General features: G+C 44.4%; 6 protein-coding genes across 6 annotated transcripts; 4 read left to right on the forward strand and 2 right to left on the reverse strand.

Annotated features, from left to right (window-relative positions):
• Nucleotides 1-3,365: 3,365 nt before the first annotated feature.
• PtA15_4A303 (uncharacterized protein) lies at nt 3,366-5,279 on the forward strand (the record flags this gene model as incomplete). Its single annotated transcript, XM_053168174.1, has 5 exons — nt 3,366-3,408; nt 3,494-3,840; nt 3,950-4,065; nt 4,175-4,998; nt 5,104-5,279. 5 exons carry the CDS (start codon nt 3,366-3,368, stop codon nt 5,277-5,279), a joined length of 1,506 nt encoding a protein of 501 aa, XP_053019409.1.
• Nucleotides 5,280-6,913: 1,634 nt separating this feature from the next.
• On the forward strand, nt 6,914-9,068 carry PtA15_4A304 (uncharacterized protein; the record flags this gene model as incomplete). Its single annotated transcript, XM_053168175.1, has 9 exons — nt 6,914-7,003; nt 7,073-7,119; nt 7,200-7,275; nt 7,362-7,459; nt 7,526-7,599; nt 7,705-8,038; nt 8,125-8,194; nt 8,284-8,373; nt 8,457-9,068. The coding sequence occupies 9 exons, from the start codon at nt 6,914-6,916 to the stop codon at nt 9,066-9,068; spliced, it is 1,491 nt and encodes a 496-aa protein (XP_053019410.1).
• A 6,787-nt stretch (nt 9,069-15,855) lies between these two features.
• On the forward strand, nt 15,856-16,862 carry PtA15_4A305 (uncharacterized protein; the record flags this gene model as incomplete). The annotated part of the gene is made up of 2 exons (XM_053168176.1): nt 15,856-16,776; nt 16,839-16,862. 2 exons carry the CDS (start codon nt 15,856-15,858, stop codon nt 16,860-16,862), a joined length of 945 nt encoding a protein of 314 aa, XP_053019411.1.
• Nucleotides 16,863-17,742: 880 nt separating this feature from the next.
• On the forward strand, nt 17,743-18,255 carry PtA15_4A306 (uncharacterized protein; the record flags this gene model as incomplete). Its single annotated transcript, XM_053168177.1, has 1 exon — nt 17,743-18,255. One exon carries the CDS (start codon nt 17,743-17,745, stop codon nt 18,253-18,255), a length of 513 nt encoding a protein of 170 aa, XP_053019412.1.
• A 1,874-nt stretch (nt 18,256-20,129) lies between these two features.
• Nucleotides 20,130-20,655, reverse strand: PtA15_4A307 (uncharacterized protein; the record flags this gene model as incomplete). Its single annotated transcript, XM_053168178.1, has 2 exons — nt 20,130-20,165; nt 20,335-20,655. The coding sequence occupies 2 exons, from the start codon at nt 20,653-20,655 to the stop codon at nt 20,130-20,132; spliced, it is 357 nt and encodes a 118-aa protein (XP_053019413.1).
• Nucleotides 20,656-22,317: 1,662 nt separating this feature from the next.
• Nucleotides 22,318-22,939, reverse strand: PtA15_4A308 (uncharacterized protein; the record flags this gene model as incomplete). Its single annotated transcript, XM_053168179.1, has 2 exons — nt 22,318-22,719; nt 22,853-22,939. The coding sequence occupies 2 exons, from the start codon at nt 22,937-22,939 to the stop codon at nt 22,318-22,320; spliced, it is 489 nt and encodes a 162-aa protein (XP_053019414.1).
• Between the last annotated feature and the right edge of the window lie 530 nt (nt 22,940-23,469).

A 23,469-nucleotide genomic window follows, 5' to 3' on the forward strand; every position in this document is an offset into this window, starting at 1 on the left:
TGGACTCGCCGCAGCACGACCAGTACTCCTCATCCGGGGACAATCCCGGGTTGAGGAGATAAACTACGTGGAATATAGAGTCAACCAGCGAGCCATACCTGAATACAAAGGACCGATCATACGAGATAAATTCTACATTCCAATATGTTCTCTCAATTTCTAAAAATGTTATTTCCTATATATATTCAAAGAGTCGTTGTAAAATTCCTTTTTCTTCAAGAGATTTATTTTGTTATTTACCTTACCATTCCAAAAATCTTTATTACAAATACAAATAAAAAACTTATTTTACACGTCAAAAGATTGTACCCAAGATAAAAGTCCGCAAACGTAAAAAGTTAGATTTTGAAAGTGAAAGGGGCCGTGTTCTTTACAAGAGGGCATGGTCCGCTCCGCGCCTTGAGCTACCGACTATACCGAGGGTCGGAGTCGAACTCGGTCGCTCCAGTAGCACTATATGTATTGCACTTTCGACTCCACTATCGCCCACTTCGGTGGTGCATACGTTAAAATTGGAACGATACAGAGAAGATTAGCATGGCCCCTGCACAAGGATGACACATGTAGTCAGAATGGATTCACCGTTTCGGTGAAGATTTTTTTTTCCATTGGTTCTCTCAACCTTCACCCACTTTGGTACTCACACGAGCCAGGGCCCAATTATAAACCAGTTTTGGGATAATATTGGGATTGTTTTCAAATAAGTTTGAAATCAGAAAAAGTTATCTTAATGGTGCAGACACAGGGGCCAAAACTGTTTCCAACCTGTTTCAAACCAAGTGTAAATTATAAACCCACCACCATGCTGGATGAGTTTCTGGAATTCAGAGGTTATGATCAAGCTTTGTTTATAAGGTTTTTATATTTATGCTTTCTTAGAAAGAGTTTACTTGGATGAATGATTGATAAATAAGCTTAATACTATGGTGACAAATAATATCGCAATGAGAAAGAGAAGGAAAAGAGAGGAAACAAGTCCTGAAGGAAAGAGGTAGATACAAGGCTGGAAAACTTCGATGACGTCACGCAACAGGAAATATGTCATCTACATTATGATTGAGAAAATGATCATTAAAGAGAACAGGAAATCCCGATCTCCGATTGTCCTGCCGCAAAGTTATACCAGATCATCAACCTATTTCACAATGAAACCCAGCTGAGTTGTTACAGTAAGCCTAATACCAAAGGTTGCTCCGTTGGACAGTCTTCCGTCTTGCATGCGCCAAGGCAATGGCAGCAAAGGCAGAAGCCTTCCCAAGAATTTGGGGGGACAACCTGGATCAGGACAACTGGCCACCAATGTCTGCCGACTCTCCCTAGTCAATAGATACCTGTGAATCAGCCTTGAAGGCTGATTCTTGCGCACAACATACTGGTTCAACTGCAAGAGCCTGTAGCTTGCTCATTCTGCGAGCTACATATGAGGTCCCGGGCATCAATAGATGCACTTGCATCCTGGCTATCCATCCATGGTGTCCGTTTTGCAATTACTCACAAATCAGCCTTGATGGCTGTATCTTGCGCAAGTACATATGTTGTGGCCTTTGGCGGGGGAGAAGTACTGGTCAGTAAAAGTTTTCAAGCAACTGAAAATTTTATTTCTTTTTTTTTAATATCTTGTATTTACAACTTTAGAATTAAAATAAAGAAGAGCTTGGGCTGTGGGTTTACCTGAAAGCAGCACGAGATTGTGCAGGGCTTGGGGTTCTTCTGGTTAAGTTGCTGAGCTATGGAGCTATGAGTCTTGCAATGTGCAACAAGGTTTGGTTGAGTTTGATAGTGATGATTTAAATTAAACCATTACACTATTAGCTCTTCCGCCCGTGCATAGTGTTGGTTCTGATTGCTTCTGTGCTTACTGATGCAGGGACTGGTTATCTGAATAACCTGGTCTTATCCTGTCTATGTATACAGGTGGGCTGGTTCTGGAGGATCTGCTTGTCAAATGTTATTTGCTCGAGTCAGCTCTATCTTTGTTTCTCTCTCTTGAATCTCAAGGGAGAGAACTGCTCACCTTGTTTTTTGGTGCTGCCCGTAATCCTGTTGAGGTGGGTGTTTCTGGTCTGTTCTGCAATACAATCAGCAAGGCTTCTGTTGAGATAAAGTAGGTTAGCTTTTGCTTCAACTTTAATCTCTTCTTTCTTCCTGCTGACTTACCCGGAGGCGTATTTTGGCTGTCGTCTTTCTGTTGCGCTGACCGTTAAGGTTCTGGCGTCTGCTAGCGTCAGAGTCAGGCTTGTCAGCGGCTATCTGGGTTAGGGTTTTGGGGTCTGGACTGCGAGAGGGCTTACCTCTCATTGCAGCTGGGCTTTGGCTTGGGTCTGGCCGCGCTAGCTTCCGCGGGGGTTGCTGCGTGTGGTCTAGGTCTGTATTCCTACAGTCAGGTGTATGGCGGGCATCTGCATGCTGAGCTGTAATCACATTCAAAACAGTATTGGTAATCCAGTTTTCCCCAAACCACCTCCCCGAGGTGGTTTGGGTTGTTTTGAGATTTTCAATTCCAAAAAAGTTAGCAAAAAGATCTTTCAAACTTATTTGAAAATAATCCCAATATTATCCCAAAACTTGTTTATAATTGGGCCCCCAGTGATCTTGTCCAGCTGGAGATATTATTTTGGCTTTGAAATTGGGGAAATTAAAACATGTGAGAATGGAGGACTTCCCACCAGTTCTGCAAACCTCAGCGAAATCAACTAGAAGTCTTCCAATTCTGGGTTGAATTTAGGCCAGCACAGATGCACCTGTCTAACCAAGTATGGTATTCAAAATTGCATATGTCACTATTTACATAAAATCATAAAACTAATTTTGGCTGGGAGATGTCAGCGTGCATAAAACTTTAAGTGACATCTCCCAGCCAAAATTGCAGTTTATGATTTTATGTAAAAAAATCTTATGCAATTTTGAATATCATAAAGGCTCTGTGCACACAAATATTCTTTTTTTCATAGTGTGTTTTTTGCCTTGACCATGTTTTCTACCAACAAGTTGTGAATTTGGGATAATGGAGGACCCCAGTTGGCTAATGGTGAAAATCAATGGAGATCAAGTTTTAACCAGCAAACAAGGTTTAGTGCCTCCCTCTTAGTCAAGCCATTTAGGCACTCCTCCCATTTTGAATACTTACTTTTCAGGGGGCTAAATAGGGCTTAATCAAGTTTGATTTGAAGCTTGCTGTGGATGAAATTAAAATCGACTCTTGACATCCGTCGTCAAGCTGTCACAAGCTATGTCAAGCCTGTGAAAGCCGAAAGTTGCCTGTTTTGTCACTGCAGTGATGATTTCCGCTACTCAGGTCGAAGTTATCGAGCATTCCAAATCCGAACCACTTACATACTCAGGTCAACTGTCCGAGTCTCAGCTCGATGAGTCCAACCATCATTCCATCCCGGCCGCGGGAAGCGTATGGTAAGTGAGTCCTGCCACATGATTGAGACTGATTTCAGATAACAACTCGCTAATCACCTACGTTCCTTTGCCAAAAAAAACCCAGTTGCAATAACATGTGCTCATTGCAAAGCCCATCTGGAGTACCTACCGCCACCTTCACCCAATTCGTCGAAGGATTCATACCTCATTCAATGCCATTCTTGCTCGAAGACCTTTCTACCTAATTCGTCTGCTGGTGCGGCAGCCAGTTCAACAAAACCTTCCACAAAAAAATCCGGAAGACGAATCGGGTCTGACGAACGGCCATTGGAGACTGAATATTATGACATCCTCGGTCTAACTCCCAAGGCCACACCTCTCGAGATTAAGGGTGCATATCGAAGAATGGCCCTCAAGATGCACCCAGACAAAAATCCGGATGACCCGGACGCCGGCGAAAAGTTCAAATCAGTTGCGTATCTCCGTTATAGCCAAACGTTTTGACCAACCTCTCGCGGCTGATCTCACCTAACCATCTGTGTCTTCTTCTGGCCTCCTCATTTCTTTGGCATAATGCTAGCTCGCAGTTGCTTACAACACTCTGTCTGATCCCCAACTTCGCAAAAAATATAACGAGTTTGGAAAACAACAAGAAAATGATGGGGGCTTTGTGGATCCTGAGGCGGTTTTTTCAACGTCAGTTCCTTCATTGCAATTTTAATCAAAACCTCGGCTGCTTGGCCGTTTTTCATCAAGTAATTTTGCCCATTCGAGATAAATGACTCTGATGCGATGTTTTGTACAGGTTGTTCGGGGGTGAAAAATTTCAAGACATAATTGGGACTATCTCGCTGGGACAAGAAATGAAGACCGCGATGCAGAAAGAGTCAAATGAAGATGAGGAACAAGAAAACGACACCGGTAGCCAGCTGGTTTCAGCCTCTAATCAACCACCTATCACTTCGCCTTCATCGAAAGCGGCGTCGAAACCGACCCTAACTCCCGAGCAGAAGGCCAAACGTGATGCCGTAGCACAAGCTGAAGCAGAAGAGCGGAAACGAATTCGAGATGAGCGAGTTACCAAGTTGGCCGAGAAGCTAAAAGTCAAACTGTGTATTTATACCGAACAGGCCCAAGAGGAATTCGATCAAGGACTGATGGACGCCGTGAAATGGCAGTGGGAAATCGAGAGAGATTCGCTCGCAGAAGAGAGTTTTGGACCTGAATTACTGAGAACCGTTGGATCGACCTATTTGGCGAAATCGAAGAGATGCCTGACTGCTACTGCAACGGGCGCATGGGGAGGTGGGGTGGCATTAGTTGGAGGATGGTTCCATAGCGCCAAATCGACAGCTCACGTACTATCTGAAACCGTCGGCGCTGTCCGAGCGGCTTACGACGTGAAGGCAGTATTCGATGAACTCGCAAAGGCCGAAGCCGAAGGGGGACCCGGCCTGACTGAAGAAAGGAAAAAAGAGCTCGAGGAAATGGCCGCTAAGAAAGGCTTAAGAGCTCTTTTCATGGGCGCTAAGTTGGAGGTTGAGAGTGTTATCAGAGAAGTTTGCGATCGAATCTTGGAAGAGCCGGGGGTGTCCAGAGAAGTAATCCGTAAAAGAGCAGTCGCATTGGGTGAGTGAACTCAAACTCCATCTCATCACATGTCCTTTGCCACGCCGAATGATTACCAGTTTGTGATGACTAATTCTTTAACCATCGAAATTGTGTGGTGTTTAGGTATACTGGGCTCAGTCTTTGAAACTGCTAAAAACAAAAACGGCGAGGATACTCTGGCGGAATTAACAAGTGGATATGTCAAAGTGGATCCCAGCAAGAAGAATGATGCTGCCGGTAGTTCAACCGATAAAGTTTCTGAAGCTGCTTCCAAAACCGCCAATTCAGCGTCAAAGTGATCAGGATTGACATCAAAACAAACAAAACAATAATTCATTGTGCTCTCATCCATCCACCCATTTTCTTGTTGTTTTTCCTCCACTGATTCTCATCTAAATATTCATCGGGTGGGCTTGCTCATGCCTCCTTTTTGTTTGATTCCTATTTTTCTATACGATAAGATAATTAGGTATGTACAGGGGAATTGTACTTATCTTTTTCTCGACTATAACTGTACTGTTAATTAATTTGCCTGCAGGCCCATCCAAAGCTTTTCTCTTCCATATGGGAATTGCCCAAAGGTTTACAGATCGAAGATACGTACCAACCAGCTCAAATGAAAATGCCTTCCGTCGAGATCTACGCACAGCACATGAACCGGATATCCTCTGGATAGCATTTTGCCGAATCGCATCTACAGGGCTGCGGATTCGGTGGGAAGTCCAATGGCAGTAGGAAACATTGGTCTTGAGCTCTTTCAAGCTCTCAAGCCAAAAAAGGTGGGGAGCACCAATCCCAAAGTCCCCACAGGTTATGAGCCAGGCAGGCAGCCGGCGAGCGCCGTTGCCATTCCGCGCCGGGCTTTCTCCTGGCCCACAACCTATGGCGACTTCAAGCGTGACGCGCCGGCCGTACACTGTAGGAATCGAACCCACATCCTTCCCGCATAGATACGAATGCTCTGACCATTGAGCTAAATGTACTTGGTGTCAGCCTATTCCTCAGTTTGGACACCAACACACCCACGGTCGCAAGTTCACAAGAGGATAATCGCACACAGAGTTACAAAGCAGCTCACAAGGGAGGGAGTTTTCTCGCCCTTAAAAGTGAAGAGAGGCAGAAAAGGTTGGTTGACATGTAGCTGGAGCCTGGACATTAAAATACCAGCCGGTGTTGGCCAACAATCCCAAACAGGTAATGACGCAACAACAAGGTTGGACTCTCCTTCACAGACTCACAGACAAGATAGGCTTCTCCCTCACAAAGAAAGGAATCATAAGCATGCAAACTACATAGAAGTGAGTCTTAAAAATACCTAAAAAAAATCAACTGACATCGTAGCTGGAGTTTGGAGATGTTGAAGGACCAGCTGGTTGATGGCCCAAAACGACATTTTTTTTTTGGGTTGCATATGACCAGCCCTGTTAAGCAATTTTTTATCTTTTCTCCCTGGTTCTTTTTCCATGTGTAGTACTAGTTTTTGGTAAAAATCGGAAACAGCTCGATTCAGTTTGATTATAACAGTTAGGTGTGGAAAGATGCATGTTTCTTCTCTCATGAGGCTTTTTTCTAGGGAGCTTTGCATTGGTGGAACCTTCATGTATTTGATTGTGTGGTTTCCAGGTGATGAAAATTCTTGATCGTGCTTGGCTCCGGATGAATGAAGTAATACATATCAACAGATGTTAGCTTAGCACTTTATCGAATTCGCCATGCCTTCAAAAGGCAGATCTTCCCCTCTGGTTATTTAGGATATTTTCTTATTTAGATCTGACTGGCTCTCCATGAGAAATGGGCTTTGCGCATGTCTGTCTGAGTGTGTTTCGGGTGAGTGTCCACTGCCCAGGGGTGAAGAGAAGCTGTTCAGGGTTGGCGGACAGTCGAAGTGGCCAGCACGCGAGCACCCAAAAAGCACCCAACACCTCCCAACACGATGCACCCAGATAACCTCTACGCCCATCAGCCACCGGACTTTGACCGACTAATCGAATCTGATCCAAGTATCGAACGATCGAGCCTGGTGGTAAGCTACTTCTTCAGCTGTCTATCCAATCCCGCTTGGCCAACCAGATGAACGTTCGATTGTTACCAGGACTCGGATCGGAATTCCACAGTTTTCAAAGATCCTGAAAAGCTTCGGTTCGTAAATATTTCTTTCGATATCGGAAGGTAACGCGAGACGTTTGGTCTGATACTATTTACTTTGACCATCCTCACAGTCAATTAACTTGCGCATTGTTACTTAGCGATTTCAACCTCAAGCTCTCACTACCGCCTGATAGACTATGTCCCATAGTAAGCAATCATTCCATCGTTCAAGCCCGCGCAATCCACTTGCGTGGATTCCTCACTAATAATCTAAAAGCTGTCATGGCCTCTAGATTCCTGGGCGATTGGATTACTGTCTATGGCTCATCGACGTTGTGAAAGCCAGTGTTCAATTAACGGATGAAGGGGCCGGAGTGCTAGTGATCGACATGTAGGTTGTCTTCTTTCTTCTCAACCGGTCTGGTCTCAGTTTAACCAACGCATTTGATCCCTTCAGTGGAACTGGATCATCCGCTATTTATCCCTTGTTACTTTCCCGATTGTTAAAAAAGGTCCGAGTGATCGCAACAGGTCCGTTTCACAATCCTACGGAACTCATTTACTGCAATTACTCGTAGTAAAAGAGAAATACGCTTCCTAATCAATTCTGATGCTCATTGCCTTGACGTCCATTAGAAATAGATCAATTTTCGTATGATTCAGCTGTGCGAAATGTCACCCAGAACGACTTGCTCGATAGAGTCACCATTCAGAAGACCTCATCTACTGATCCTACCATCCTGCCTACCGCCTCAATATCACCAGAAACAGGCCAAACGATTTCAATCACGATGTGCAATCCGCCCTTTTACAGCTCCCAAGATGAAATAGACGCCTTGAGAGCGAAGAAAGATTTAGCACCTGAAGGAGTTTGCACTGGCTCGGAGGTTGAGATGGTTTATCCTGGGGGTGAAGTGGGTTTCATTGAAAAGATGATGAAGGATAGTTTAGTCGTCGGAAGTCAAACCAGGTGTGTATTTCTAACATCTCATTTTTCGGTTTGTTTTCCAATGTTTTAACTTGTTTTGATTGAGAATAAAAACCTGGTTTGTGTAGATGGTTTACTTCCCTATGTGGGAAATACACCACGCTGTTGCCCGTAGTTCAGCTTTTTAAATCACTCGGGGTAAATTTATTTCCTCGCTAGTTCAATTCTTGTAAGCAACCCTAATTCCGTTCTGTGGATTGATGATGTGTTATCCTCACGCAAAGTAGGGGAATAATTATGCTATCAGCGAACTCATTCAAGGTCGCACCAGACGATGGGTGATCGGCTGGTCATGGCAACCCTACCGCCTTCCAAACGTGAGTCCTACGATTGCTGATGAGCTAGGCGATAAACGAGGATTATTGATGGATTTATATTGTTCTCCCTTTTCAATTTCTAGGATCTGGCGCGGACGTTAGGGCCCCCTGGTCCCCGTCTGAAAGACAGTTCCCAATTCCTACCGCCAAGTAACCACATAGAATACTACATCTCGCTGGACGTTCTTGTATTTGAGAAAAGACATTCTCTTATCGATCAAATCACCAATACCTTAGAGCACATTGCTAAGTGTGGTTTTGCAGTTTTGCAGAGCGACTCCTCTTGCATTTGGAATGTGTCCCTCGTCGAAAAAAATTGGACGCGGAATGCGAGAAGAAAACGAAAATTCCTAGCTGAAGAAACACCGCACGATCAGTCAAAGACCCAGGCAGTAAGATCCGGAAGTGTAGAAACGGATCCTAATTCCCCCAAACCCCTGGATCACGACCCTATCTTGAAAGTAACGCTGTCATTAACTCAGTACCAGACCCAATCAGATGTTCATGGTACAAGGGACGAGAAACCAACGATATCGCCTAACTGCTCATCTTCATCCTGTCTGACAACACCTGCGGAGGAAAGGAACGGATTGAAAATTAGTATTGACTGGTTATTCGGTCAAGATCGTGATCTGTTTCTTAGCTTTTGGAATCATGTTTTGAAAAAGTTACATGTAAATAGCCAGTTGCCTTGAACCTATCGAAACGTTTCAGCCAATCTTTCGAATAGTCATTGTGAGATGTAAATATAAAAAAGTGAACCTGATCAGAAGGAACACGTTGCGCGGGCACAACAGAGCACAGCAATGGACTGCTTGTTTATCATGATTTGTTTTATTGCAACGTAGCTAAAAAGCTGTCGCATTTCCATGAGGTGAAAGCCGATAAAAACAGATGGAGTACCAGGGAGTCGAATCCTGTACCTCTCGCATGATACTCAGCATGATGCTAAGCGAGCGCTCTACCGATGAGCTAGAACCCCTTTTCATGTATGCCGCCAAACACATTTAGTATAGATACTGACTAATGTCTGTGTCATCAAAGGATTCAACAACCTGTAAGAAAATATGATGCCCTCATGTAAAAGAGCAACATAATATGAATATGTAGAGAAGCCAGATACCCACGCTTGTTTAGGTATCCAAGGCCCTTTTTCCCCACTTGCCTTAGACAATACCTGCGTGGGTATCAGTGGATACCTGCGCCTCAAAAAGCACTTAAAATACCTAGTATTTCTTGTATCACTTTGTATCACTTTGTAAATCTACATGTGTTGACAGCAGATCACTTGACTGTAACCACATTCTGTATGAACTTAACACAAGTCCCTCCCTCACGCCTACGCTCGGGGGGGGGGGGGGGGGCCGAAGGGCCCGCCTCCCAAAGGGAGGGACTTGCACCTAAAGTCGGCTCACAAGGGGGAGAGCTACCAGCCAAATGGCTGGGGAGTGATCTCATCCCACCATATCCCCCATTAGCCTTTGGATAACCATCTGGCCCTTGGCACCATTAGAAGCGCAAGGCTCCAAAGATTCTTAGCACAGCTTGAACTTCCAGAATAGCACCATCCCCTCCCAATAATCTTTGTGTAAAAAATACCATTGTAAACAATCCAACCCTTTTGGGACCGGATATCCAAATAGATAGATCTGGTGCTAGTTACATACATAAGTATCACACAGTCTTGCACTCAAAAATCAGATACTATGTATTTACCCAGCTCAATGTCTCAACAAACCGTGAGAGGGTCTGTGAACCAATGATCCAAATGGTTACCAGTCTGTCAATCTGTACTTGGCAAAATCCAAGGATTGGCTGAATGCAACCAGCAAGCAACTGCTCATTTTGAGCTAAATCACTCCAGAATGGCAGTAGAAGATGCCTGAGAAGCAAGGCTACAAATCTATCTATTTGGAAGCACTTTAAGTTTCAACAATAATGGTTTTATTCAAGGAGCTTTTGAGTCTAAAAATTGCAAAAATTACATGAATTTCTCAAAGTGCTCAGGCCACGCGGCCGACTTTGGGCGTAAGCCTCTCCTACGTAGAGTCCCTTTGGGACACCCGTTTGAGAGGATTTGTTAAGCTTGATTTTGTACAACAGCCTTATTGTGTTTCATCTTGGTCTTGGAATTATTATTGCACTTTTCTAATTATTTGTGGAGAGAAAGAGGTTTAATCTTGTTTTTCTTTGAATAGGACAAATGCCCATCTGAATTGGCATATTTACCTAAACAAAATGTGGGTATCATCTAGAATTGAGCCAAAAAAGAATGGAAAGAGGGAGGTATTATGAGTCAAGTCAAGCTTGGAGCTGTGTGGTACCAGATTTCAGCTAGAAATACTGGCTTCTTAATGCATATAAGCTTCTGAGTTGTTGTTGTGTTTGTTTGTTTTCCAATGTCTACAATTGCGGTAGTCATCCGTCAGTACCAACCCACAGGCAAAAGTTGACAGCCAGACGCGGGGCAAACCTAGTGATAGTTTAACATAGGGCCCAAAACTCACACTGACCACATTTTTGGGGTCTTTGGAGGTTGTAGATTCTAAATCTATGTGGGCTTGCTGATTGCTCCAGCCAAAAAAAAGTTTCCTTTTTTTGATCTCTGCAATTGGGACCTGGGCATATATACATACTATAAGGCCATGTATATGAACTTATGCTTATTTTATGGGCTTATGGAGCTTTCTAAAGCCATAATCTCATGTTTAATTCACACATCCGTGAACATAACATAGCTTCACACCTCAAAGCTGCTTAATGGGTCTTGATCAAAATGAAAAGATAAGATATTTTTTGCCCCAAAAAAATCAACCAGGCGATGAGGTCAAGCTGATCTTGACTTTCTCTCATTTTTATCACCCATGGCAGACATCCAGCTTGTCAGGGGTGGTCTCTAAAGTGACTCACCTCTGAATGTAGAAACTAACGGTGTTAGCGTATAAAGACTACAAAGATAACTATTGAAGGCGGCAAATAAAGGAGGAGAGGATACAAAGTGGAGAAAGATGAGAAAAGGTGATGAAGAGAGATAGGAGGAAAAGGGGAAAAGGGAAAAGGGAAGGGGAATATAACTAGGAAAGCCCCAATCACGACAAGAGTCGTAATAGCTTGGGCTTGGTAGGGTTCAGTTCCGGGAATATCCTCTGAAAATGATGAACTGGGGAATCCTCCAGCCAAGGAGGTTCCTACTTTAAGTGATCTCTAAACAACACGTCTTGCTTGGTTAGATATCTCAAAGGAGAAGCTTTCTTCTCTAACGGGAATAGCTGATTCCCGTTTTATAGCTACAGCTCTCACATAGGTTGTTTTGTGGCCTTATGGCGTGTTTTGATGTGCATCCTCAACACGCTCAAGGCTGACACAGCTGAATCCAACCACTGGTCTCCCCACGGGGCCCCTATGTTTTTTTGAAAAATTCCAGGCCCCCCAATTGGGACCAGCCAAAAGTGTGACCCAATGGATGCCTACCGCAACTGTACATGTGCATGCATGTGGGCTGTTTTCCACTAGGAAGGGGAACGGAAAGGGGAAAGTGAGTTTTGTCGGCGGGTTGAGAGAGAAGGGATGACTGAGTCCGCCGGATGAAGTGACTACCGGTTGAGCTTTTTGATTTGAATTGTCTAGGTTTGAGTTGATGATAATTTGCGTTCGGGCAGTCCGCAGCTTGAGATTTCACGGAGTGTTACATGCAAGTGTTGGGGATTTGATGTTGAGTTTCAACAAGTGGGTCAAAGTCTCCCATGGTGGCTGCAGAAACACAAATGCATCCATTGCTCAAGTCTGCCTATTTTCATGTCTTGGTTGTTGTCAATGTTGGTTACCTTTTTCTTTCCTCCTCAAATTTTCTTTCTTGTTGATTGTTTCTTTCCAGTGTGTTGGCTTCATATAGGCAATAAATTCATCTTTAATGAATCCTTTAAGTCTTCCATATTTTTTCAGTTTAAACCACTAAGAAAAAATGGCCACAACCAAATCATAATTCAATTTGGACTGTTTGTTGATTGAGATGAAATCTTGGGGCTCAATTCATATTATTTATATGCTCATGAAGTTGTTCATTTTTTTCACCTTGATAATGTCACCCTCATGTGCATGCGTACAAGTTTGTTATAAATCACAGGATGGGCCTCCTGCAGATAAACAACATGTACAACCCTGTTTGTTAAAAGAAAATTGGATTGGTGCTGGGGGCATCTTTTGTGAAAATAACCTAAGAACCTCTTTGTAGGGCCTGGTAAAGCCTGGCTGGTGCTTGTGTAGTCACATAATGTCAACCGGTGGCAGCTGTTTTTTGTGATGCTTACCTCTTTTGTTTCTTGGTTGATTTATGGCCTGAAATTGAAATAAAGCATTGTATTAGTATAATTTGGAATTTGTGGTGCTGAGTCCCCCTCCCCCTCACACACACACCAGCTCTGAAGGGATGTGAATTGTAATAGACTCCTATCATATTTATTTATTGAAGAAAACTTCTATTCATAGATTCCTAAATTAGATGATGGAAAAAGTTGATTGAATAGCCTGTGTAAGTCATAACTATTATACAAGCAAGTTGAGTGATCAACAATTAGAACACAAGAGAGAGGCAAGACACAACAGCCAACCTTTTAGCCAAGCAAGTTGGGTGATCAACAATAAGAACACAAGAGAGAGGCAAGAAACAACAAACAGCCAACCTGAGACATGGACGATGTGGATCAAAAACTTGAGTTGAAGACAGAGTTGAGTGAATGAATTGCAAACCTTCTAGACAAGCAAGTTGATCAACAATGAGCACATGAGAGAGGCGAGACACAACAAACAGCCAACCTGAGAACAACATGTGAGTGATACAGTGGAGGACACTGTATCACTGTAACAAGTGGCCCACAAAAGTTGAGTTGAACACACAGGCCGTATATTATTTGTCCAGCACATCAGCCTCAAACCCCCAAAGGTGTAATTTTTGGACTGTTTGAAGGATGTAGCTTTGATATCCTATATGGTTGTGCAATTGGAGCAGGGTTTGTTTTTAGGTCCATATTTGGGACACATGCTACTAAAGCTAGCTTTAAGCCATAATTACATAACTAGGGCCTTTCAGGGTTACTTTAGTGCCTAATTTTACTTTTAAGTACATAAAAACCTACATAAATGAGTCAAAATGTATATTTAAATTTTTTAAGAGGTAAGCACGTTGATCCAAATTGCTACATTCCTTGGATCACACCATTGCTTTGATGCTGCTCTTGAAGCTTGACTTTTCACCATTGCTTTAAATGTTGTTTTCTACCCGTCAAACCTCTCAAAAAATTAGAATCCAGACCCATTCTTGACCCCAACCCCCTGTCCCCCGGGGGAATTTTCAAACAAAATTCCGGCCAACTTTTGGGACACCAAAAAATCTGTTACAGTAATATGGTGTCCCCCACTGTAGAGAACATTGAAAAGGGAGTGAAAGACAAACAGACCTGAGACACAGATTATGTGGATCAGTAAATTGAGGTGAAGACCTAGTTGAGTGGATGAAGAGAAAAGGGAAACCATAACAGGGATGCTTGCGGGCTCTCAAGCTAACTGTAACTGGGTCTAAACTACTGCGGAGAGGGTAAATGACAAAATATAGATAAAATCATTTGACCGTTGAATAAATACCTACCTGTTCGTGTATCTTGGGAGCAGGAGCTAGCTTTAGCAATAAAGATATATGAGAAAGTTTTAAAGGCCAGGGGCAGCGTGAGATAAAGTTGGCCTTGACTGTGATTTTGAGATGAGAAGTAGAAATCCAATGCCAAGTTAGGTTGCAGTTTCCTTCCTCGATGCAATCGTCTCTGAAAAAGCAGTAACAGTTTCAACAGACAAGGCATTGTTAATCACGACCTTGAACTTTGAAGAGCAAAGCTTCAATCAATTTGATGGAAACGCAACACAGAACGCACCTTCTCGTAGTGTTTTCAGCGTCTGGTGTGCAGGTCCTGCAAGTGCTGGAGCACTTTCATCTAGAGCGTTGCTAACTGCGCTGAAACCACCTGGAGTCTTTCCTCCATAATGGGGATGATGAACGTTTTTTTCCAAGTTAAGAGCCGGGTCCATTCTGTCGATTAATTCTGATAGCTCGTTGGGTTGGAGAAGATCATGAAAATCTTTAAATGCAGTCCCGAAGAAATACTGGAGCGGGTAGTAGATTGCAAGATTCACAGGAAAAGGGCTTAGAACTGGGGCACCAATAACTTGGTTTATTGCCACTCCAAATGGGATTAAGCTGCAGAAAGAAATTCTCATAGTGTGCCGATTCCGATTTTATGATGCTTTTGAGCTGATGAGAACTTGCTTCTCTGGGTAAAAGTTTTATCAATAGAAAATATGCGTGAATAGAAATTATGCAGACGCCAAAGTGGAAGATGATGATATAAATGAAAACTGGATGAGTCCTGTCGTAGGTGTGTTCAAGCTTTGTCCAGGAAGCTCTGCTCCAAGAAGCACTCTAGACAGCCAGACGAGTTTTGTCCAGGGCGGTGGTCTCCGCCTGACAAGATTCAGTCGGAATTGAACTATATACAGGATGCGGGCTGGAGAACTTAGGACAAACTCTGTCAGGTGTTTTAGGGAAAGAGTAGAAGTGTTTAGTATTACTCGTCTCTACTGAGACTGACCCAGTGGTCATATTTGCAAGTTTGAAGGCGACACTTGTTGAAACAAGCATCATCGTCTGACTTAACCAAGTCCCTCTATTGGAGGGGGGACACCGGCCCGCAGGGACCAGCTGTTCACGGTGCACTTGTTGTCCCTGTCAAGATGCTGCAGGAATGAAAGAAGCCAAGGTTGTTGGCTCCACAAAGTGACCTTTTTGTTTCAGGGTTGCAGATCGTCGAAGGAGCTCGTGGAATTCTTCATCCTCAACAACAATGTCAGGGATATTATAGTTGATGAAAAAGCGGGCAACAGTGGCGGTTAATGTTCTTGAGCAATTTCCCTTTGGTTAAGAATTTGGTGCTTGCACCAGTATCCAATTTGCTCTCCGTTATTCTGTGGCAGCGGTCCAAGTGGTTGATCCCCTGGTGTCGACGGCAAGCCTTTTGAGGCTTACATTTTTTTGCTCCAGGTGTCTTGTTGATCTGGCAAACATTGAAAGACTAGTCGCTGGAGGTTGCTGTCTTGAAATATTGCCAAACCCAACTTCCCTCGTTAGAAGTTTTGTATTCGGGGGCCCATTTCTGGGTGGTGGTGCCGTGGTGATCAAAACGGCACAGATAATGATTCCCACCATCTCAGGTCGGCTGTCACGGCAGGCTGACGGCGGCCCGGCCGCCAGACATGCGTCAAATCGCTGACCGGTCTGATGTGGCATATGTACTACATAATTCAGCTGCACAGCCCACCCTTGAAGGACCTTTCTCACCCGAGTCTGTCGGTGATCACAGGAGAACTCAGAAGCTTCGCCCGTTTCAGGTGCGCCCCCCATCTGCCGCTTCCACACTAAATTCCCTACGCACTGAGAAAATGCCTTTCATGATGATGACCGCTGTCCTCTTCCTCGCTCTCTTCCAGAGCATCTCAGCCGTGCCGGCTCCCTTCACCGGCTTTCCGGAGACCGACATTAACAGTGGCAAGAAACCCGGACATTACGCCCCCGGCACCGTTCCAGGCTCATCTGGCATCCAACCCACAACATCATACCCGCAGACCGATTATACTCCTTTTATTGATAACGTTAACGGAGGCAAGAAACCCGGATATTACGCCCCCGGCACCGTTCCAGGCTCATCTGGCATCCAACCCACAATATCATACCCGCAGACCGATTATACTCCTTTTATTGATAACGTTAACGGAGGCAAGAAACCCGGATATTACGCCCCCGGCACCGTTCCAGGCTCATCTGGCATCCAACCCACGATATCATACCCGCAGACCGATTATACTCCTTTTATTGATAACGTCAACGGTGGCAAGAAACCCGGATATTACGCCCCCGGCACCGTTCCAGGCTCATCTGGCATCCAACCCACGATATCATACCCGCAGACCGATTATACTCCTTTTATTGATAACGTCAACGGTGGCAAGAAACCCGGACATTACGCCCCCGGCACCGTTCCAGGCTCATCTGGCATCCAACCCATGATATCATACCCGCAGACCGATTCTACCCCTTTTATTGATAACGTTAACGGAGGCAAGAAACCCGGATATTACGCTCCCGGCACCGTTCCAGGCTCATCTGGCGTCCAACCCTCAATCTCACACCCGCCTTACAACCAACCAACTCGTCTTTATAATAGTCCCGATTTTGCTACCCTTTACGCCGCATACCTCAGATCCCTTTATGGCGGTAGTCTTCTTGGCACCGGCTCGACTACCCCTGGCTCTTTTGGTTATTCAGATCCACGCGGATTGCTGTCGGCAAAGGGCGAGGAAGCAGTATGTCATACTTCCCTATGCACTTCCGTCAGAAATCACATCTGACATTTTGTCTTTCCTAGTCTATCGACGACAATAAACATTAGGGTGTTTCTGCTCCAATCGCTTCCCAACTTGGGAGCATCAGGCACTCTAACGCGGGCTTCAGTCTCGTGTCATTTTTCATGAACAATCCACATTTCTTTTAGATTTGAATGCCCCTCATGTCTAAACACCCCGAAGTATTGAATAAGACTCAGTTTTATATCTCAACGGACGTATTTATCACGCAGTCAATTCTTTTTGTCTCTTCTTTCATTGCATAAAGACAACAAAAGGAAAAAAAGAAAAACCCAGTTTTTTGTGAGACTTGATTTTACCTACTAGCAAATACCTTCTTTGGCGCACATTTACCCCATGCGTTGCTTCAGCGGGTCAGCTTCAGGGCTTCAGGGCTTCAGCGGTCTTGAACATGCAGCTGAAGAGATGCAAAGATACTCACGAAATTTGGTGAATCAACCTCTGGGAAGGAAAGAGGGGCGTGCCGGTAGTTTATGCATGTCAGAAGCAAATGTGCAACGGAGGATTATACTTATGGCAAGATTGATCAACCGACAGCGCCAGTTCGCGAACCAATCAACCATGGAATCTCGGACTTCACCGAGTAACACTTTCCCTTGCAGTGGAAGGATCGTCCCACTGGATATGTGTTGCCCTGCTGGATGCAATGCAGCCTAATGCAGCAGACTTGTCAAACTTTTCTGAAACCACACTGGAACGAAGTCGGCTCATGATGAGCCTCAACGATCATAGGTCAAGTCCGGCTGGCAGTGGAGTGACTGCAGTCTGAAGCCCTTAAAAATGTGACTGGCTCCCCTCACCTCTCCACTGCATTTAACATTAGCACATTTCCCCTTTTTCTGACATTTGGATTCACATCCACATCCCTTCACTTTCTTTAATAGCACGCAAGGACATTCCTCCGAAATGCGTTCCGTGATCGTTGTTCCTGTCTCTCTCGCACTCTTGCAGAGCGCTTCAGCATCCCCTCTCCCCTACACTACCGTTCCCTTTAACAGGAATCCAACAAACCAAGGCCAAGACTATACTTATAAAACCATCCCGGTCGACAGTCACACTCATGACTACAACTACACGCCAGATATGATTGAAGCAATGCCTATCCCCGTCAGGAATGACAACGGATTTTCTCGTGATTCTTATGACGCATTGAAGAACGACTTGCCCGGTCAATACCCTGGGACGGCTGGTCAGATGCCCGCTCCTATTAGCAACGACTTTCCGCGCGACTATCCTCTCAATTCTACCTACGGAAATGGAAACAACTCTCCTGGACCCGATCGTACCTTCGGCTACCCCACTTCATCTGACAGCGGTGTTTCAGTCCCTATGACTGATGGATGGCGTGCAAATACACCTCCCCATGGATTTGGGCCGATGGTTCAAAAAGAAAAGAAAGGAGTACATATTTCTATCTGAAATGATTCCTTATAATTAACTTGTTAAAAAATCCCTCCTTACCTTCTCTGATCTTTCTGTAGGCCAACGAGAAAAAACAATAGGCTCTGGTTCGAACTGGCAACTCTGTAGGTCCAGCGCATTCCGCCCTTCAAAGCATGCTCACGGTCCACTGCGCCCAACAAAAATCATTGCTTAGTTTGCTTGTTGTAGCTTCCGCTCTTCTCAATCTTTCTAACACTTTCTGTATCACAACCATGTTGGATTATGAATCCGGCAAAATACTACATTTACATAATGTTCAACCAAGGAATGTCACACAGATCGATGAGATTCTCGACTGGCCAATTTTCTCTCGATTGAATAGGTTTGAGTACATTTCGATGCGAGAAAATTTCGGGTTGTCTTTTTCGTTAGCATGCTTCTATCACCGGGTCTTTTTGTGCAACAAGTCAAAGCTCCAGTACCAAGTTAATTATATGAGCTCTCCACTCAGTCGATGAAGCTGTCTTTCAAACACCTGCCCAATCGTGACTCCACGGACTGAACTAAAGCTGGGAATCCAGGGCAATTTGAGCAAATTTTGAACACCAAATTTCCGGGATATGACTCTTTTCGTCAAGTTGACTTCTCATTATGCATCACATCTGAATTCTTCGTGATCTCGAATTCTAGGGGAACAGCAAGCGACACTAGTTCCAGCTGTCATGGATCACATTCCCGAGGCACATAGGCACATAGTAGCCAGTGGGTCTCTAAGTGTAGGGTATAGAGCTAATACCTCACGAAATTTGTGGACACAAAGCCTGTGAGAAAGGCGGCATGGAAAGAAAAGCAAAACAGTAGGAAACAGTGATATTTGCCAAGTCAAAAATCACTTGATCAGCGAAATGAGTTTCTATGTAGAGCATTGGATCACTTTGAGCACCTTGCACCATGCTAGGATGGCCAAGGTCATGATTCCCACCTGAACCCGCAGGCACGAGAGCGGCTCGTCATGAGGATAAACGTTGTTATTTCTTGTTGCTTGATTGATATGCTCTAGCCTCTATCAACGAAGGTTCATGTAGTGGTACAAGATGTGAGCGTTTACCGGCTGAATTAGAGAAATACTACATATGATTAGCCCCGATTTCGAATCAGAAGACATCTCGTGTAACGCACAAACTAAGGATCAAAGCTCACATAATAGCAAGCTTTTTGACTTTTCGAGGCGATGATTGGTGAAAAAAGATGCAACGACATTGGGTGGCCAAATGGATGAAGAAATAGGTTAGATTGAAGAAGCCATCGCAGTTAACCAAGTTGACAAAGGAACTAATTATTTAGTACAAGAATGAATGCCAAATTTTACAAAACGTTGAATGATGGGCCGTTTGATCACTTTTATCCGAGTGGACTGAAACTTGAAGTAGCGAACATGAGTATGTGTAGAGGACTTGAATGATCATGGACAGATTGACTTGAGGGTTTTACTTCGATGAGCCATGAAACTAAAATATAAACAAGGAAAGATGGAGTACGTGTGTCCTCTCAGCAGCCGCAACATTCGGGTGGAGGTTGATTGTTTGATCCCTTCAACTCGCCGAGGATTGAATCATAACTCCTCGCGAGGTTTCTAATGGATGGGATCGAGTTCCCCATCTTCGCGATGCGCGCTGGGGTGATTTAAATTTTACAGTGATGTGTAGCGTAAATGGGGGAAGTGCAAACGAGGGTGATCACTTTGGTCGGCGTTTTCAAGATTGGGTAACTGATGATTGGAAGGATGATTAGATGTGACGGGGTCGCACGAATTGATGGTTGCCGCGCCGTATAAGATGCCGGTGGGACGGGGGCGTGCGTGCAGTGGGTCATGGGGAATTGGTGAAGTAGGGTCCTGGAAATATTCCATATCAACCTTGCTCCGGCTTGGCTTCTAGTCCCATCAGCTTCAGGCCAGTCCCACATCGACCACGGCACACGTCATTCCAGTACGGTGAACCGAAAACGTCGAAGCACCACCATTGAAGAAGGAGTGAAGCATCTGTCAGCATACCATGCCATATAGCTCATTATGATTGCAAGGTTGGATGCTGGAAGCTTAATGCAGTAACTCACATCAACCGAAATCTCCACCTCGTTTTCAATATTCCGTGCGACCAGCCATCTTCGCGTTGGTGCTCCAGGTTCTTGTCTCAACAGCCATCTGGAGCTCTCGCCGTTGGGATTCGACATGAGCGCGGTAGACCTAGCCTTGATCTGGTCCAACTTCTCAGCGATCTTCTCATCCAGGTCGCCCAGTTCAATATCGTTTAAATGCGCCTGGTCGGTTGGGTTGGTCGCTTCGACCTTGGTACACCTAAGGATCTCTTCTACCTGCAAGTCCGACAGCTTCTGTGGTAGATCAACTTTGTTCTGGTTTTCAGGATTGGCTGCCATTCTTGGTAGGATCTGCTTCGACGCTCGAGGTGATGCGGAGGAGGATGGGACTGGTGTGATCCAGCTGGGACACAAGGGCGGGACTCGTATAAACTCGGCAGGAGCACTGGCAGTGTGCTGTGTGTGTGCTTGAGCTGCCTTTCTCCAAAGTTATTTATTTATTTATGTAATAAAATTATCACACTGCGCGCAGATAAACATAGCCTCGGTTTGTTTTACTGCTCAACGATTTTCGAAGTTCTTGATACACCTGGTGGCAGCTCAGCTCCATACTCCCCCAATGTACAGCCGCCAATATTATTCTTGGTTTTCAATTGATTATAATAAGGAAGAGCTTCTGGAACCCTCAGCTGTGACTCATTTTGGGGTGAGTCAGCTGGGCGATTGCATGGTTTCCAATTTTTGAAAGGCGGCTGTAATTCACACCGTAATTCTGTCACAAAAAGCCTCACATTGGCTAAGATAAGGCATGAAAGGGTAAAAACAGAAAAATAGTGCCGTTGTTGCCATCCACGAACCCCCTTGAACAAGAAACACAAAATATCGGAGCTGTTTTAATCAACTGGCAACATTAATATGGACGTAGTGCGCAATGGAGTATGTTTGGAGTTAATTTCATCATGTACCAAAATTAGATTCAAAGGTCAGCCTTACGTATCAAACTGAAGTAACAAAAACTCAATCAAAAATGGATGTAGTACTAGGATAGGAATATAATAAAGAAAGAGAGTAAAACGAACCCCCACACCACTTTGGACTAACAAACCCCTGGACCGATCCTGCAATGAAAAAAGCATAGGCCAACGGCCAATCTTGGCCAAAAGACTAATTTTCGGCCTGGGGAAGGGGCAGTTTGAATATTTCAACTTTTTGAAATCAAAAGCGCTGCCCGCCCAAGCCCCTCCTCCTCTACCAGCTGTTGAAGGAGTAGTACCGATTCGAAAGCGGTGAGCTGGTAAGGACTCATTCTCGGTAGACTAAGTCTAATGTGACAGTGACAAATGTTTCACGTTTTTTAGTAAGGTAAATGGACAAGGTTAGTGCGGACATGGCTACGTCTGGTTGCCGGGCGCCCCAGGCGCCCACCAAAATCTATGTATGTCATGTTAGTGAAAATTACATCTCGTCAAGCATACTAAAGCTTCATAATTCTGAAATTCAGTCAGCTAATTTGTTTTATTGGTGCTGGTGATTATTCCTGGAAGAAAAAACAAACACCGATGAGCTCTTCAAGTGGAGTGTACTATCTATTTGTTAAACGGCAAGAAAACATATCCATATACGACGCATTATGAGCCACTCTATAATCTTGGGGCCAAGTACGATTTAAATGTTGGATGCAAGATAGCAAATGTTGCTTATTTCAGTCAGGCGTTTCTTGATGTAAGCTTTAAACTGGTGAGTTTTTGACTCGGTGTACAAGTGATGCATGGAAAAGAAACTCTGGGAAGCTTTAATAATGAACTGGATATTAGGTCGAAAATTCAAATGAATAAAAGAATGTGAGTGAGAATGAGGGATACTAGAACATCTTTAAAGAGCTTGGTAAAATGGATGTCTAAAGTAAGGGGGAGAGTTATCAAAACATCTTGATAGAAATAATCCATTAGATTACAAAAATTGGATTCACGGAATAGAGGAGTGATTGCTGCCAGTCCAGACTCAAGCTTCGACGGCTAGGGTTTCGGAGGATAACAGCTCATCTTCAGTTTCGGATTCTAACTCGGTTTCTTCAACATCCTCGTCCTCCTCAGGCTGGAGTCGAGGAAATTTCTGTCTCCAGTCGTCATAGGCTTGCCAGATTAGAAGGTTTTGGTTTTCGACGATCCGCTTGATCATGTTGGACGATGATACGGATAACGGCGGGCAGCTTTGAATTGAAAGCGGGTTTTTCTCCGAGGCAATTATTTGAGCCGCTTGGGCACTCGAGTCATTGGTTGACATGTTCAACTTTTCATCTTTCCTCTTGATGCTTGGAGTGATTGAGGGCGCTCGATCCAGGCTGACCGGGTGTGAAGGCTGGAAAGTAACGTCTTCAGTCGTCTCTTCTTCTTCTGAGGATTTCTGCAATGGTGATGTATCCCATAAAGAAAAAATCACCGCGTTGATTCAAGGATCACATCAGCTTCCATATCGCCCACAGCAGTACCATAGCAATTCCAAAAGATATGAGTTTTCAAGTTAAAGATATACACACCCATGAAGGCTTTGCGTCCGATTTATCTTCAGATGTTTTGAAGCTGTCGCAGGAGCTATCGGGGCTCTTCAAAACTTCCACTTGCATCTTTACTGCTTTGGCACGGTGAAGTCAACTTGACACGAGAGACACCAGATTTCTACCCCGATTGATGCTTGCGCTACAGCTTTTCTTCGTCGGCCGTCCGGGTGAAGAGCCAGGTATAATATCCGCGAGTCGTGATACGAAGCTTCAATGGGGTAACGAATGTGAGGGTCAGGGAGGGCTTTTGGCGAAAAGAAATTATTAGAGTTGGATTTGAAAAGCGATGATTCTCAACCGAATAGTCTATCTGGTTTAGATTCTTAGAGGTATGATAGGGGTATTGGTTCTATTTGGAAATCAAATACAGCTAGCTGGCTGAAACTTGCTTATCCACCGCGCGACAGAGGTCCGAAAGAGGAGAGCGGATTGTTCTTTTGCAGCAAGTTAATCAGCGAGGAACTGTTCGGTAGAAAGCTAAAACATGCTCCAGTAAGCGTATGGGTAAACCAAAGCCCAGCCGAGCGGCGGGTATGAGCTCGGTTGTGGATTAAAAACATTGGCCAATGGGTCCAGGTGGGAGCTCTTTTCCTCAC

This window comes from Puccinia triticina, chromosome 4A, assembly GCF_026914185.1.
Source record: "Puccinia triticina chromosome 4A, complete sequence".
Classification (NCBI taxonomy): Eukaryota; Fungi; Basidiomycota; class Pucciniomycetes; order Pucciniales; family Pucciniaceae; genus Puccinia; species Puccinia triticina.